The sequence below is a fragment of the Urocampus carinirostris genome, chromosome 18 (genome assembly GCF_059441175.1).
Source record: "Urocampus carinirostris isolate Australia breed hairy pipefish chromosome 18, RoL_Ucar_1.0, whole genome shotgun sequence".
NCBI lineage: Eukaryota > Metazoa > Chordata > Actinopteri > Syngnathiformes > Syngnathidae > Urocampus > Urocampus carinirostris.
The window spans coordinates 27996003-28013438 of NC_142366.1; the positions used below are offsets into that span (position 1 = coordinate 27996003).

A 17436-nucleotide genomic window follows, 5' to 3' on the forward strand; every position below is an offset into this window, starting at 1 on the left:
CTTTCTCTCTCTTTCCCTCTTTCAGTCTTTTCTTTCTCTATTTCTCTCTTTTTCTGTCTGTCCGTCTGTCTGTCTGTCTCTCTCTATTTGTCTCTCTCTTTCCTTCTCTCTCACTCTTTCTTTCTCTCTCTTTCCCTCTTTCAGTCTTTTTCTTTCTCTATTTCTCTCTTTTTCTTTCTTTCTTTCTCTTTCTTTGTCTCTCTCTTTCCTTCTCTCTCTCTCTCTCTCTCTCTCTCTCTCTCTCTCTCTCGTTCTCTGGCTTTCGTTCTTTTTTCACTATTCTTCCCTCTTTCTCTTTCAATATCCATCTCTTAAGGGTGCCTGTGACTGGTCAATATGAGTGGCCTCATTTTTGCTTAGTATAAACAATTTTGAAGGTTCAAATTATGTAAAAATTCACTGCATATTTAAGCAATAAAGGCTATCTTAATACATTACAATACAACACGTTAAGCTGTTGCGTTGTGTTTCATTAATATCGCCAATAATAATTAAACATAACGCAACACATTATTGGTAATGTGCCATTTAAACGGGACCAAACTTTTGAACATTTGAACCGTTTTGGAGTAAATCGGTTCCCTCAAAAGAACCGATTTACTGAATTCCCATCACTAATAAATGAATTGAGCAAGTAAAGTCTTATCGATGACCAAAAGAGATTTTATTTCTAGCCAAACACTTCCCTCTAGTGGTTGTATTTAAACATAGATAGATAGATAGATAGATAGATAGATAGATAGATAGATAGATAGATAGATAGATAGATAGATAGATAGATAGATAGATAGATAGATAGATAGATAGATAGATAGATAGATAGATAGATAGATAGATAGATAGATAGACATAAGTGTAGATAGATAGATAGATAGATCGATAGATAGACATATGTGGAGATAGATAGATAGATAGATAGATAGATAGATAGATAGACATATGTGAAGATAGATAGATAGATAGATAGACATATGTGAAGATAGATAGATAGATAGATAGATAGATAGATAGATAGATAGATAGATAGATAGATAGATAGATAGATAGATAGATAGATAGATAGATAGATAGATAGATAGACATAAGTGTAGATAGATAGATAGATAGATAGATCGATAGATAGACATATGTGGAGATAGATAGATAGATAGATAGATAGATAGATAGATAGATAGACATATGTGGAGATAGATAGATAGATAGATAGATAGATAGATAGATAGACATATGTGAAGATAGATAGATAGATAGATAGATAGATAGATAGATAGATAGATAGATAGATAGATAGATAGATAGATAGACATATGTGAAGATAGATAGATAGATAGACATATGTGAAGATAGATAGATAGATAGACATATGTGAAGATAGATAGATAGATAGATAGACATATGTGAAGATAGATAGATAGATAGACATATGTGAAGATAGATAGATAGATAGACATATGTGAAGATAGATAGATAGATAGACATATGTGAAGATAGATAGATAGATAGATAGATAGATAGATAGATAGATAGATAGATAGATAGATAGATAGATAGATAGATAGATAGATAGACATATGTGAAGATAGATAGATAGATAGATAGACATATGTGAAGATAGATAGATAGATAGATAGATAGATAGATAGATAGATAGATAGATAGATAGATAGATAGATAGATAGATAGATAGATAGATAGATAGATAGATAGATAGATAGATAGATAGATAGACATAAGTGTAGATAGATAGATAGATAGATCGATAGATAGACATATGTGGAGATAGATAGATAGATAGATAGATAGATAGATAGATAGACATATGTGAAGATAGATAGATAGATAGATAGACATATGTGAAGATAGATAGATAGATAGATAGATAGATAGATAGATAGATAGATAGATAGATAGATAGATAGATAGATAGATAGATAGATAGATAGATAGATAGATAGACATAAGTGTAGATAGATAGATAGATAGATAGATCGATAGATAGACATATGTGGAGATAGATAGATAGATAGATAGATAGATAGATAGATAGATAGACATATGTGGAGATAGATAGATAGATAGATAGATAGATAGATAGATAGACATATGTGAAGATAGATAGATAGATAGATAGATAGATAGATAGATAGATAGATAGATAGATAGATAGATAGATAGATAGACATATGTGAAGATAGATAGATAGATAGACATATGTGAAGATAGATAGATAGATAGACATATGTGAAGATAGATAGATAGATAGATAGACATATGTGAAGATAGATAGATAGATAGACATATGTGAAGATAGATAGATAGATAGACATATGTGAAGATAGATAGATAGATAGACATATGTGAAGATAGATAGATAGATAGATAGATAGATAGATAGATAGATAGATAGATAGATAGATAGATAGATAGATAGATAGATAGATAGATAGATAGACATATGTGAAGATAGATAGATAGATAGATAGACATATGTGAAGATAGATAGATAGATAGATAGATAGATAGATAGATAGATAGATAGATAGATAGATAGATAGATAGATAGATGTGTTGTTGGATAAAAGATTTTAAAGAAACCATATTCCATCTGCCCTCTCTCCTATCAAGGGTCTACCTGGTTCAACTGGCCTGAAAGGTGAAGCTGGTGACCCTGGTCCACAGGTAAGATGAATAGCATCAAAAAGTGTAGAAATAACCAAAAGACACTCACTCTTGTGTTCCTTGTGTGCCTAAAAGGGCCCCCGTGGCGTCCAAGGGCCCCCGGGACAAACGGGAAAAGCTGGCAAGAGGGTGAGTGAACTCACTGACCTTCACTAAGGCACTTTAATTGAGAAAGAAAAGTTGTCCAACACACAAACGGACCAAAAACAAAACAAAGCAGGCTCAAATGCAGGCAAAACTACAGACTAGGCATTTAACGGGATTAAACAGAACTTGCAGGAATCTCTCAGAATGTTACACCCAAGTGCAACAAAGTCCAACAAGCACAAGAATAAACAGGTATCAAACAGGCATGAACGGGTTTTCAACAAGGGTAAACAACGATCTGGCCAAGGGCAGTTCCAAAAGGCTAGTTTAAGTACCCATAGGAGTAATCAGGAAATGCAGGTCAGCCGGTGTCAAGGGGCGGGGCCAGCTGGGCGCCCTGACAACCGTGCAGGACATGACAGGGATACTGAGTTGCTCGACATGACTGAGGTTTATTATAAAAAAAAGTTCAAAAATAAAGTCGCTTGGACATTCACCGTGGAAGGAAAAAATACAAATAGAATTAAGTAGAAGTTTCTTATTCAAATTATGAATTTATTTTCTGCATTAAATTATCATTTTCAACTTTTATACTAACTTCTTTATACAACAATAATCTCATCTCATCTCATCTCATTAGCTGTACCGCTTATCCTCATTAGGGTCGCGGGGGGGCTGGAGCCCATCCCAGCCATCTCCGGGCAGTGGGCAGGGGACACCCTCAACTGGTTGCCAGCCAATAGCAGGGCACACGGGGACAGACAACTCACTCGCTCAGTCACACCTAGGGACAATTTGGACCGGCCAATCAACCTGACATGCATGTCTTTGGAATGTGGGAGGAAACCGGAGTGCCCGGTGGAAACCCACGCAAGCACGGGGAGAACATACAAACTCCGCACAGGAAGTCTGGAGCTGGATTTGAACCCACGCAGGAGGTTCCCATGACATGAACTGTGCCGCACATGCGCTAACCACTGCGCCGTGCTGCTTACAACAACAATAATAATTCGTAATATAACGCATCAAAGCAAGTGAGCTGTTTGAGACCCGGCTCTCTTTAATGAGTTGAGCCGAAAGAGCCGGTTCTCTAAAAAGAGACGGACTTCCTTTCACTACACAACTCGAACTCGTTTGACTTGATTGATTTGCCGTTTCGTGGTAGTCGGTGTATACCGAATGGTACCCATAATTGACAAATTTGCGTTTTTTAAAAATGCATAATAAACTTACTTTTTACGGCAAAAACGTACAGCTTGACAGGTATGTGTTTGTATGCCGGACGCGTGCCGAGAGGATTATTTACAGCCCAACAAACAATCAATTGATAAGTGCTTAAAGACCTCCACCTTTTCAAATCCTCGGATCAATCGCTTCCATGTTTAATCTGTCTGGCAATTTCAAAGTCAGTCGGAAAGAGAATAAGTGACTTAATGGTTACAATTATTTCAAAAACATTTTAAGTGGAATCATCAACTGTTTTTTCAAGATAATAATCAAGGCAAAATGACTCCAACCTATTTGTTTGAATTGTCTTCCTTCCAGGGACGTGCCGGAGCCGACGGTGCACGCGGGATGCCTGGAGAGTCGGGCAGCAAGGTGCCAAATACTGAATGAATGAATGAATGAAAACTTTATTCGAACATCAAAATAAAAACAGAACAAAAACAATCATTTAACAACAAAATAACGTTACGTAATATGTTCGAAAAGGGGTAGTAATAAGCAAATGATTTGATTCCCTACCCCTTCATCTTCCCTATTAAATACACCAATGCTATAACAACAATTATAATGATATTAATAATAACAATTTTGATATAAGAATAGCATCAATAACACAAAGTTAATCATAGTTCTAGACGCACTATTCCCAATCTCTTGCATCACTCATACCCCATTTTCTTCATCTCTGTATTCCGCCAGTCATGTTTTTTTTTTGTATTTAAATTTGAACAGGTGAATAGTTGGACATTGTTTGATCTCATCTTGTAAATTGTTCCAAAGTTTGACTCCACACACAGACACACACATACTTTTCCTGGTGGTTCTCACCTTTGCGATTATGAATTCACTACAGCCCCTTAAGTTATAATTTCCCTCTTTCCGAATGAATCATTTATGGATGTTTTCTGGAACTATGTTTTTGTTGACCTTAAATAGTAGAAATATTTTACTGAATTAAATGTATATTTAATAATTTGCACTGCAGGAATAACATATGAGCCTGATCTCGATATCCTACCCTGTGTATGGTTCTAATTGCACGTTTTCGGGGGATTAAAAGGGGCTGTAATGAACTTTTGTAATTATTGCCCCAGACTTCTACACAATATGCTATTAGCAATTACTCTATATTTCTTGGTTTTGATGCTGTGAGGTGACTTATTTTCTCTTTTTGATAAAAAGGGCGACCGAGGCTTTGATGGACTCCCCGGACTGCCTGGTGAAAAAGGAAACAGGGTTAGTATGGTTATGTTTGCATGGTTTCCATATGTAGACTACACTAAAGACCCGAAAGTAAACAAGGGATCACATTTTTTTTTTATCATTACATGACATACATCAAAACATTTGGTAATCTATAAAGATGTTGATATAGAGACAATATTTTACAAGGTTTTATAGTAACTTGTATAATGTGTGTTATGAATATCCAACTCATGAAAATTCTCCTAACATGCTAATAGGGAGTGTTAAACCTGCAATTTTTTTTTCAAAAAGAAGTATGGATAAAGGCTTGTTGAAGGGTTATGGTCTTTTATAATACTGGTTTAATGTGCTCCACCTATAAAAAATATGAAAATACATCAGACAAGACAAGCAGATATTACAAGACTAGACTGCACTAGACAAGATAAGAACAAAACTAAACTGCACTAGACAAAATAAGAAACTAGAATGCACTAGACGAAATAAGAACAAAACTAGACTGCACTAGACAAAATAAGAACAAAACTAGACTGCACTAGACAAAATAAGAACAAAACTAGACTGCACTAGACAAAATAAGAACAAAACTAGACTGCACTAGACGAAATAAGAACAAAACTAGACTGCACTAGACAAAATAAGAACAAAATTAGACTGCACTAGACAAAATAAGAACAAAACTAGACTGCACTAGACAATATAAGAACAAAACTAGACTGCACTAGACAATATAAGAACAAAACTAGACTGCACTAGACAAAATAAGAACAAAACTAGACTGCACTAGACAAAATAAGAACAAAACTAAACTGCACTAGACAAAATAAGAACAAAACTAAACTGCACTAGACAAGATAAGAACAAAACTAGACTGCACTAGACAATATAAGAACAAAACTAGACTGCACTAGACAAAATAAGAACAAAACTAGACTGCACTAGACAAAATAAGAACAAAACTAAACTGCACTAGACAACATAAGAACAAAACTAAACTGCACTAGACAAGATAAGAACAAAACTAGACTGCACTAGACAAAATAAGAACAAAACTAAACTGCACTAGACAAGATAAGAACAAAACTAGACTGCACTAGACAAAATAAGAACCAAACAAGACTGCACTACACAAGATAAGAACAAAACTAGACTGCACTAGACAAGATAAGAACAAAACTAGACTGCACTAGACAATATAAGAACAAAACTAGACTGCACTAGACAAAATAAGAACAAAACTAGACTCCACAAGACAAAATAAGAACAAAACTAGACTGCACTAGACAAAATAAGAACAAAACTAAACTGCACTAGACAAGATAAGAACAAAACTAGACTGCACTAGACAAAATAAGAACCAAACAAGACTGCACTACACAAGATAAGAACGCAATTTGAAAAAAACACTGAAAATAACAGACAAAACAAGACACAAATGACAGAAAAACAAGACAAAAGACCAGACAAAAGACAATAAGAAATTAAAATAATATTGCTAAAAGGTGTAGTTCTAGACAAGACGAAAGACAAGACTCATTAAAACAATATCACAAAATAAAAGATAAGCCTACGTCATCACGAAAACAAGACAAAAGACAAGACAAGATACTGTAACAAGATTTTTTTGTCGTTCAAGTCAGATGTCAGATAAGACAAGACAAGGTAGCACAAAATAAAATGTAAAGATATTAAGTGTAGTCCGAGACAAGTTAAGACAAGACAAGACAAGATAAAACAAAATCACATAAAACAATGTAAGCGTAAATCAAGACACAAGACAAGTCAATATAACACAAAATAACATAAAATAAGATAATCCTACAAGGCAAGACAGAAAATAAAATCAATACATATCAGTGTAGTTCAAGTCAGATAAAACAAGACAAAAGAAAAGACATGATAGCACAAAATAAAATTTATAAACAAAATAGATAAAGATTAGTATAAATCAAGACACAATAAGACAAGACTAAAGACAGGACAAGATAAGAACATAATATGAAAAAAATACAAGTGTGTTTAAAGTCAGATAAAACAAGACAAAAGACAAGACACGATAGCACAAATGTATAAATGATAAGTTTACTTCAAGACAGAATAAGACAAGCAACACTGAACAACATAACAACAAAACAAAAGACAAGACAACACAAAATAAAATTGATTAATAATGATTGTAGTTTGAGACAAAACAAGGTAAAATATGAAACAAGATAAAACAAAACAACATAATAAAGGACAAGTGTAAACAAGACAAAGGTCAAAACAAGATAACACAATAGAAAATAAAGATTAGTATAAACCATGACACACTAAGACAAGACAAAAGACAGGACAAGATAAGAACACAATATGAATAAATGACAAGTGTGTTTCAAGACAAGACTAAAGACTGGAACAAAACAAAACAACATAATAAAGGACAAGTGTAGACAAGACATAAAACAAGACAAAGGCGAAAACAAGATAACACAATCGAAAACAAATAAAAAATAGTATAGATCAAGACACACTACGACAAGACAAAAGACAGGACAAGATAAGAACATAATATGAATAAATGACAGGTGTGTTTCAAGACAAGACAAGACTAAAGACCGGAACAAAACAAAACAACATAATAAGGGACAAGTGTAGACAAGACAAAAAAAAAAAAAAAGACAAAGGCCAAAACAAGGTAATACAATAGAAATTAAAGATTAGAATAGATCAAGACACACTAAGACAAGACAAAAGACGGGAACATAATGTGAATAAATGACAAGTGTGTTTCAAGACAAGACAAGACAAGACTAAAGACCGGAACAAAACAAAACAACGTAATAAAAGATGAGTGCATATCAAGACAAGACAAAAGACAAGAAAATGGCATGAAACAAAATAATAAAACATAAGTTTAAGACATGACAAGACTAAAGGCAAGAAAACACAAAATAACCTAAAATATATATAATCAATGTTTCTCTTTCTGTATATTTTTCTCTTTCTTTCTCTCGTTTCCTTTCCTTTCTCTATTGATTCTTAATCTTTTTTTTTTCTTGTTCTCACTTTTAACTCTATCTCTCTTTTTTCTCTCTATCCCTCTTTCATTCTTTATCTTTCTCTCTCTCCTTTTCCTCTCTTTTTCTGTCTGTCTATCCATCTCTCTCTCTCTCTCTCTCTCTCTCTCTCTTCCTTTCTCTCTCCCTTTCTCTTTCTCTTTCTTTCTCTCTCCCGCTCTCTCTTTCTTTCTCTCTCCCGCTCTCATTATTTCTCTCTTTTTCTATCTTTCCCTCTTTCTCTTTCTCTCTGTCTCTCTTTTTCTGTTTGTCTGTCTGTCTGTCTGTCTGTCTCTCTCTCTCTCTCTCTCTCTCTCTCCCTCTCTAACTCTTTCTCTCTTTTTCTCTCCCTCTCACTCTCTATCTATCCATCCATCTATCTATCTATCTATCTATCCATCCATCCATCCATTCTTTTCTCTCGCTCTCTCTCTTTCTCTCTCTCTCTCTCTCTTTCTCTCCCTCTCTCACTCTTTCTCTCTTTTCCTCTCACTCTCTATCTATCTATCCATCTCTCTCTCTTTCTCTCTCTCTCTTCCTTTCTCTCTCCCTTTCTCTTTCTCTTTCTTTCTCTCTCCCGCTCTCTCTTTCTTTCTCTCTCCCGCTCTCTCTTTCTTTCTCTCTCCCGCTCTCATTATTTCTCTCTTTTTCTATCTTTCCCTCTTTCTCTTTCTCTCTGTCTCTCTTTTTCTGTTTGTCTGTCTGTCTGTCTGTCTCTCTCTCTCTCTCTCTCTCTCTCTCTCCCTCTCTAACTCTTTCTCTATTTTTCTCTCCCTCTCACTCTCTATCTATCCATCCATCTATCTATCTATCTATCCATCCATCCATCCATTCTTTTCTCTCGCTCTCTCTCTTTCTCTCTCTCTCTCTCTCTCTCTCTTTCTCTCCCTCTCTCACTCTTTCTCTCTTTTCCTCTCACTCTCTATCTATCTATCTATCTATCTATCTATCTATCATATGCATGTTTCATGTTATAGAAAGGACATTTTCTAAAAATTCTTCTTTCTAGGGTGAGTTTGGACCAATGGGACCCCCTGGTGCTCCTGGAGAGGATGGTCAGAGAGTAAGTACTTTCAATTTAGGGTACTGGGGTTTCTTTGGACTGAACTGACATTTCCACTCACATCATATGTGGTTATTGTTGTGTTTTTTTAATTAACTTTGAGAGATAACCAAAATGTCTGTCTCCTTTTCCTCCGGGAAGGGCGAAGATGGAGAGATCGGACCTAGAGGGTTGGCTGGCGAGAGTGCAAGTTCCTTTTTCAATATTTCAACATCAAAAGTGACTCAAACCTAGTTTTCCATCAAGGATAATCATTGTTCCCCTCTTTATTTGCAGGGGCCAAGAGGTCTGCTAGGACCCCGTGGTTCCCCCGGACCCCCTGGATCACCTGTATGCAACCTTACCATAGTGTATTTGACCTACCGTATTTTCCGCACTATAGGGCGCACCGGGTTATAGGGCGCACCCCCCAAAAATAGTTTTTGGTCCTATATCTTCCATACATAAGGCGCTCCGGATTATAAGGCGCTACAATGGGAACGTCGACAAAACAGTCAAACTGATTACCCCCTTAACATTCCCAAAGCTTGCAAAGAAGCAAATACGTGTCTCAGACATATACAGAAACAGTGTCTGTACGATGTCACTCAAATGCATCGTTCCAAATATCATTCGGAAGGTTAAAGTCTTGGGATTCAAGAAATGCCAACCATTCCTTAGTTTCTATTTTCTTTTTCGCTCGCAACTTTACTGTGCATATGACAATAAACACTTGGAATTGAGTTGAATTTAAAAAAAGACCCATCACAGAAACATCGATATCACTCTGAAACAAGATACTGGGAAAATATATAGCCGGAGTAGCTCACTGAAGTCGTCGTGTTCAATAGTAATGTGCAACCATGGTCCTCTTATATCCGTGAGTGTAGTAAATCCAGGAGAGTAAAATATTTACAAATACAGTACAGAATAGTAAAATACTGTTTTCTCTATGCCGTAGTGCAACCCAACATGTGATTCACGTTCATCTTTTTCGGCCAATTGCAGGCTTTGTTTTGCCCCTTTAGCCTATGCGAGCCTGTAAATGATAAAAAGGATCCGCCCCCTTGACCTCCGAATAACTTTAGCCAATAGCGATCGATTCAAATGATGATTGACACATTGGTTAGGAAATGAAACGCCGGTATATAAATCCCAGCATACACCGCGGACGACTTCACCTTCGGGGGAAAATCTAGTCGGCGGCTGCTTTGCATTAGTTGCAAGACTTTGCGACTTAATATTGATCCATATATAAGGCGCACTGTATTATAAGGCGCATGGTCAGCTTTTGAAAAAAATTAAGGCTTTTAGGTGCGCCTTATGGTGCGGAAAATACGGTATATTTCGTAAAGATTTTTATCGGTTCTTATTTTGTCCTGTACAGGGTGTCGCCGGTGTCGATGGGCCCCCAGGTCCCAAAGGTAACATGGTAAGAACAGATAGGCTTCTTTCTGTGGACTGAAATGCTTCCTCTCTGTTTGTGACGACACTTGTGTCTAGCTGTTAACATTCCTTTGGGATTCACAACTGTGAGGTCAGGAGTCAAACCGTCCTCGTGCTGCTACGGCAGGGGTGGGCGTAGGTTTGCTTCGGAAATGAAAGAAGATGAATTGAATTTTTTGTATCCGCTGAGAGTTACAGACGCTGCCCTACTTACGAACAAGTTGAATTTGTTTGTAAGTTGCTCCAATGCTATATTTTGTATGATCAAGGTTTATAGAAGTATGCTTAAGGCGTGTATAAGTAACCTGTATTTTTTGTACAAAAAAAAAATAAACATTTCATAAAATTATATACTCTATAAAGATAAATAAATTTAAGTTTGACTTACTTTTGGAAGATGAGCTTCAAGAGACTTCCTCCTCTGTGGTAGAAAGTAGGTGTAAGAAAGCGATCTAACCATTTTCTCAACCGCATCAAGCTTTCTTATTCCACTTTCGTTTGAAAAGAAAGGCTCACCTTTTCTTTACACTTTACACCAACCATATTGAAAGGATATAACAATAAAAATGTCAACGTTCTTAGCATGCTGGAGATACAGAATAGAATGATTACACACGAACTAGGAAGTAGGAGCCGGATTTCTTCTCCGGGGTGGATGCTGGGTGACCTCCCACAGCGCCACACGCTGGTAGAGGCGGAAAGAAGCACTACAGTAATGTCCTATTCTCGGAAAAAGGTGCACAGTACAAAATCTAACTTACAGCAATGTCCGGATATTTTTCGACATCCCAAAATAAATGTTTTTTTGTAAGTCGAATGTTCGAAAGTAGGGGAGCGTCTGTATATGCGAAGGCCTATTCAATTTTAGACAAACAATTATTCCTTCGCCATAACCCGTTCTACTTTTCACCATTTTCGCTTCTTCATGGATTTGCATTGTGTTCTGTATATTATTGGCTAAACAAATGAAATCAAAAATAAAATTACAATTTATTTCATAAGCACTTTTCAGCCAATGAGTATACATTAAGACAGTAAAATCCCCTCCATGTCCCTCCACCCACCTACAATGATTAGAATAAAGTAAACAAAATAACAATTATATCAATAAAATAAACAATTATATGAATAAAATAAATAAATAGAATCATGGCAAGGCACTTACTCACCATTTGGGGAAAGGGCCCCGATGTCATGAACCAGAATAGGATCAGGACCCAAACGCGTGACATTACTCACACAAGCCTTTTATTTTACATGAAAAGGGGAGTCGTGCACGTTAGGCAGCAGTCTGGCGTGAAATGTTTGGAAGCCAGAGGCCGACGAGATCGATACCAATTGCCCGAGTTGATATCGGACAGATGGGATCCATACCGGACAGGACGGGGCAGACAGGATAGATAATGAAACAGGATATCGAAAATAAACAGGTCAAACTAGACAGGAACGAAATCTGGAAACCGATATTAAACAGGACAAAAATAAACGGGAACAATACCGGGAATGCCAACAGGAAAACAAGACCGAGTCAAAACCCACGTCTTGCGGGGCAGAGGTTCGTTGACGGACTGATTGTCTATTCTATTCTATTCTGTCCTATTCTATTCTATTCGATATTGTGATTTTTGTTCTGTTCTATTCTATTCTATTCTATTCTATATTGTTCTGTCCTGTTTTGTTCTATTCTATTCTATATTGGTCCGTCCTGTTTTGTTCTATTCTATTCTATTCTGTTCTATTCTATTTTATTCTATTCGGTTCTGTTCTGTTCTCTTGTGTTCAATTCTGTTCTACTCTGTTCTGTTGGGTTATATTCTATTCTGATCCATTCTGTTCTGTTCTGTTGGTTTATATTCTATTCTGTTCTATTCTGTTCTATTCTGTTCTATTCTGTTCTGTTGGGTTATATTCTATTCTGTTCCATTCTGTTCTGTTCTGTTCCATTGGTTTATATTCTAATCTGTTCTGTTCTATTCTGTTCTATTCTGTTCTATTCTGTTCTATTCTGTTCTATTCTGTTCTATTCTGTTCTATTCTGTTCTGTTGTGTTCTGTTCTGTGGTGTCGTGTCATGTCCTATTCTGTTCTGTTTTGTTCTGTTCTGTTCTATTCTATTCCATTCCATTCTATTCTATTCTGTTGTGTCCTATCCTGTCCTATTCTTTTATATTCTATTTCATTCTATTCCATTCTATTCTATTCTATTTTTAATGTTTTTGTTTCGCGGGCCTGGTTGAAAAGCCTGTATTCGACCCACAGGCCATATTTTGCCCACCCCTGCTTTACGAACATATAGAAGAGACCGATTATTTTTGGGGGATTGCATTTTACCATGTAAGCATGATATTAAATGAAATTTGTGATGGCATTTGTCATCAATATACAGATATATCTGAAAAATTAGTCAGGGAGAAAAATGATTTCTATTTTTGCAGTTTCTGATCAATTGTCCAAAATATTTTAATGAAAGACAACTCCAGTGTAAAACCTAGAAAACTAAATAGTTGAAGGATGATTGGGTCGGTCCTACTCTCCTTATTTTTCTCATCCGCCTCGCTTAATGTTACCATGCGGAATCTAAATGACAATTCTAAATTTAACGCAGCCTCGTGTTTGCTTTGACCGCTATTCTTCATTTTGTTTAGGGTCCGCAAGGAGAACCAGGACCACCGGGCCAACAGGGAGTTTCAGGAACTCAGGTAAAGTCATTAATCACAACCTGTCTTGCTGTCCTATGTCAAAACAAAGAAGGGGTTTGGTAGTAAACGTGTGAAAACGTTTCTAGTGAACTTTTGAGCCCTCTCATTTGAAATCTCAGCCTCATTTTCGACATCATCTTAAAGGAACAGTGTGTTTGAATTCTAGTGGTGGATTAAAGAAACGTGACAACGTAAATTAGTGCATTTTAAACCTGGAAAACTAGGGTTTCTCAGAGGGAGATATCTTGAAAGCAGTAGTTCCCAGATAGTGAAGTGGGTCCCCCTGGGGTGTACGGGCGCATTTGATTTGGGGGATTTTATTTGAAACTATCCCAGAATAAAGTGCAATTTCACCTCCACGACACTAGGAGGCAGTGGTGTTCTCAGTGTTAGAGTAAATTGTTTAAATTTAGCCTCCATACAATGCTTATAACACAGAGTATTAGCATGAAGTATGAAGTGGAGACACAAAGTGTAGCAAGGCCCTCAAGTGATCCCATGAAAACATATTTACCACAAAGGCTGGGACAGGCGTTGAGATACGGGGTAAAGAGATAAACAAAAGTCTCCTCCCGTAGCACTTCACTGCGACACTAGAGGAAGACGAGCAAAGACTGGTGTGCTTACCATGTTAAAACTATTGGCAGCGGACAGCATGAAGCCAAATAAATGAAGCTGTCGCTGAAATACATTACAACCCAACCACTTGAATTTTTCCTCAGCGAAATGCGTAGATTTGGCATGGAGGGAAGAGACGAGTTGCCATCAATATTAACCGATCTGTGTTTTTTCCTCACCAATATTTTGTGATCATTTCAAAAAAAGATCAATCACGAGAGGATTTCTTCTTCCGAAGGGGGGCATGACAGAAAATAATTGAGAAGCACTACTTTAAAGGAACACAGTGTATTATTTAGTGTCTTAGGGAGTTTTTGCAGTTTGCTCCCAATTACCGCATTAAATAAATTATCTCACTTTTTATATCTAAACAGTGGTACCTGTAATCACAATTTTAATTTGTTCTGGGAGTAGCTTTGTAACCAGAAACATTTGTAAGTAGGGACGCCTTTTGAATGTAAATGCACTAATCCGTTCCAAGCCTTGCAAAAGTATGATATATTTTTTAAAATAAATCATAAAAGAGCATCAGAACATGAAACCAATTCAGGTTAAAATTCGATGAATGCCCAATAAACATCAAACGAGAGGCCTGTAATGTAAAAAAACAAAGAATAAAGGAAATATTAAAAATGTTCATTTACCTTTTCGCTCTAACTGAGCATGCTGGGATTCACGCATACGCACCGATTTGCCAGTTGTTTTCAGAGCGGGAAGGGGAAGCGAAGAGCATGCTGGGATTTACATATACGCACTGGGTTGCCAGGTAGAACTCTGGGATTGCAGCGCGTACTGTACTATATCTTTGACTTTGTAACTTGAAACGCCTTGTAACTAGAGGCAGTATTTTCCTGTTAGGTAGAGATACTACTTTAAAAAACTCATATTTCAAATCAGCAAGGCTGCAAAAATAATAATAGGGGCTCTGGAATCCGCTCCCCCGCTAAGATGTGTCTCATCTGAAACCTGGGCCTCTTTAAATCCAGGCTAAAAACCTTTTAAGATGGTTTTTGATGAAGACACTTTTAAAATCTCATCTCATCTCATTAGCCGTACCGCTTATCCTCATTAGGGTCGCGGGGGGGCTGGAGCCCATCCCAGCCATCTCCGTGCAGTGGGCAGGGGACACCCTGAACTGGTTGCCAGCCAATTGCAGGGCACACGGGGACAGACAACTCACTCGCTCATTCACACCTAGGGACAATTTGGACCGGCCAATTCACCTGAAATGCATGTTTTTGGAATGTGGGAGGAAACCGGAGTGCCCGGAGGAAACCCATGCAAGCACGGGGAGAACATACAAACTCCGCACAGGAAGTCTGGAGCTGGAATATTTTATCTTATTCATTTTGTTGTATTTTATCATTTTTACTGTCTATTATTGTTTTGATTTTTATTTTATTTTAATTATTGCTTCTGTTTTATCTGTATCTTCTATTTCTACCGTGAAGCACTTCTGAATGGACTGTTGTAAAGGGCTGTATAAATAAAGTACATTTAACTTAATTTAAAATCTTTTTTTCTATTTTTTTTTTCAACAAGGGTTTTTGTAATGTGCTACTATTAGCTATCAGCTAAGTTATTTAGCTTTTTATATACATGGAAGAAAAATAGGATTTCAGATGGGCAATGTTGCAAAAATAACCTGAAGATATTACTTTTAAAAATCTCGTTTTTCCTATATTTTTCTTTTGTGTACTAGTATTTGCATTGTTCTAGCAATTACTTTATTAGCTTAGCTTAATTTAATCGGGACTTTTTCCAAATTAACAAACAATGAGAATTAGATGGGCAGCACGGCGGCGCAGTGGTTAGCGGGTGTGCGGCACAGTTCTGAGGTCATGAGATCGAACCTCCTGTGTGGAGTTTGCATGTTCTTCCCGTGCTTGGGTGGCTTACCTCCGGGCATTCCGGTTTCCTCCCACATTCCAAAAACATACATATCAGGTTAATAGGCCGGTCCAAATTGTCTCTAGGTGTGAGTCTGAGTGAGCGAGTGATTTGCCCACTGCCCGAACATATTTGGGATGGGCTCCAGCACCCCCGCGACTCTACTGTGGATGCGGCGCAGATAATGGATGGATGACAATTACATATACATGACAATAATACGTTCATTTAATTAAATTATCATATCTTCCATTCCACCTTTTGACTAACACATTCAAAATAATTACACATAAATGTATTCACAAATGTTTAATCAAGATTTCAGACATAAATATATAAATCAAGTGTCCCAGAATTTTTCGTTTCTTGACGTGCAAGTGCATGCACATACTCACAAGCTTAACATTTTTTCACCAGCTCAACCCTTGACAGCAGCAAAATACTCCACCAATGATGTTGTGTTTGTGCGTTACCATAGAAACCCAGTCTCATTCCGATATATGTGCTCATTTTATAGGGACTCCCTGGTCCCCAAGGCCCTATCGGACCTCCTGGAGAAAAGGTATGTAGCCATGACTTGACAATTGTGACATGTTTTCACCTCTTTGATATCGTATTGGAATGAAATCCGATATTCTTATGATGTGTTTTTCTCTTCTGCAGGGACCTCAGGGCAGGTCAGGGTTGCCTGGGCTACCTGGTGCAGACGGACCCCCTGTACGTGTGCTGTTTACTTGTGTATTAAGTCAAGTCATGTTTATTTGGGACGCCCTTAATCACAAGGAGTCTCAAGGAGTTGCACAGACAACAGATTATTGCAAACCACAGACTGTTACAACACTATCCCCTGATCTTAAACCTACATGAGGGCAAGGAAAAACTCAAAAACCTCAAGTCAAGTCCTGTTTATTTGTGACGCTCTGAATCACAAGAAGTCTCAAAGGGCTGCAGAGATCACAGATTATTGCAAACCACAGACTATTACGACACTATCACCTGATCTAAAACCTACATGAGGGCAAGGAAAAACTCAAAAACCTCAAGTCAAGTCCTATTTGTATAGCCCTTAATCACAGAGTCTCAAAGGGCTGCACAGACCACAGACTATTGCAAACCACAGACTATTATTACACCATTCCCTGATCTAAAACCTACATGAAGGCAAGGAAAAACTCAAAAACCTCAAGTCAAGTCAAGTCCTGTTTATTTGTGACGCTCTTAATCACAAGAAGTCTCAAAGGGCTGCACAGACCACAGATTATTGCAAATTACAGACTATTATTACACCATCCCTTGATCTAAAACCTACATGAGGGCAAGGAAAAACTCAAAAACCTCCAGTCAAGTCCTATTTGTATAGCCCTTAATCACAAGAAGTCTCAAAAAGCTGCACAGACAACAGATTATTGCAAACCACAGACTATTATGACACCATCCCCTGATCTAAAACCTACATGAGGGCAAGGAAAAACTCAAAAACCTCCAGTCAAGTCCTATTTGTATAG

The 17436-nt window shown here is 37.0% G+C and overlaps 1 protein-coding gene across 7 annotated transcripts in view; it reads left to right on the forward strand.

The window, feature by feature from the left end:
• col11a1a (collagen, type XI, alpha 1a) overlaps nt 1–17436 on the forward strand; it is a 147197-nt gene that overhangs the window by 72808 nt on the left and 56953 nt on the right. For all 7 annotated transcript variants that reach the window (XM_088322068.1, XM_088322063.1, XM_088322062.1 and 4 more), the window contains 11 exons: nt 2626–2679; nt 2755–2808; nt 4312–4365; nt 5176–5229; nt 9247–9300; nt 9442–9486; nt 9577–9630; nt 10667–10711; nt 13370–13423; nt 16449–16493; nt 16595–16648. In XM_088322068.1, the coding sequence (XP_088178194.1) occupies nt 2626–2679; nt 2755–2808; nt 4312–4365; nt 5176–5229; nt 9247–9300; nt 9442–9486; nt 9577–9630; nt 10667–10711; nt 13370–13423; nt 16449–16493; nt 16595–16648 (567 nt within the window). The remainder of the gene's footprint in view (nt 1–2625; nt 2680–2754; nt 2809–4311; nt 4366–5175; nt 5230–9246; nt 9301–9441; nt 9487–9576; nt 9631–10666; nt 10712–13369; nt 13424–16448; nt 16494–16594; nt 16649–17436) is intronic.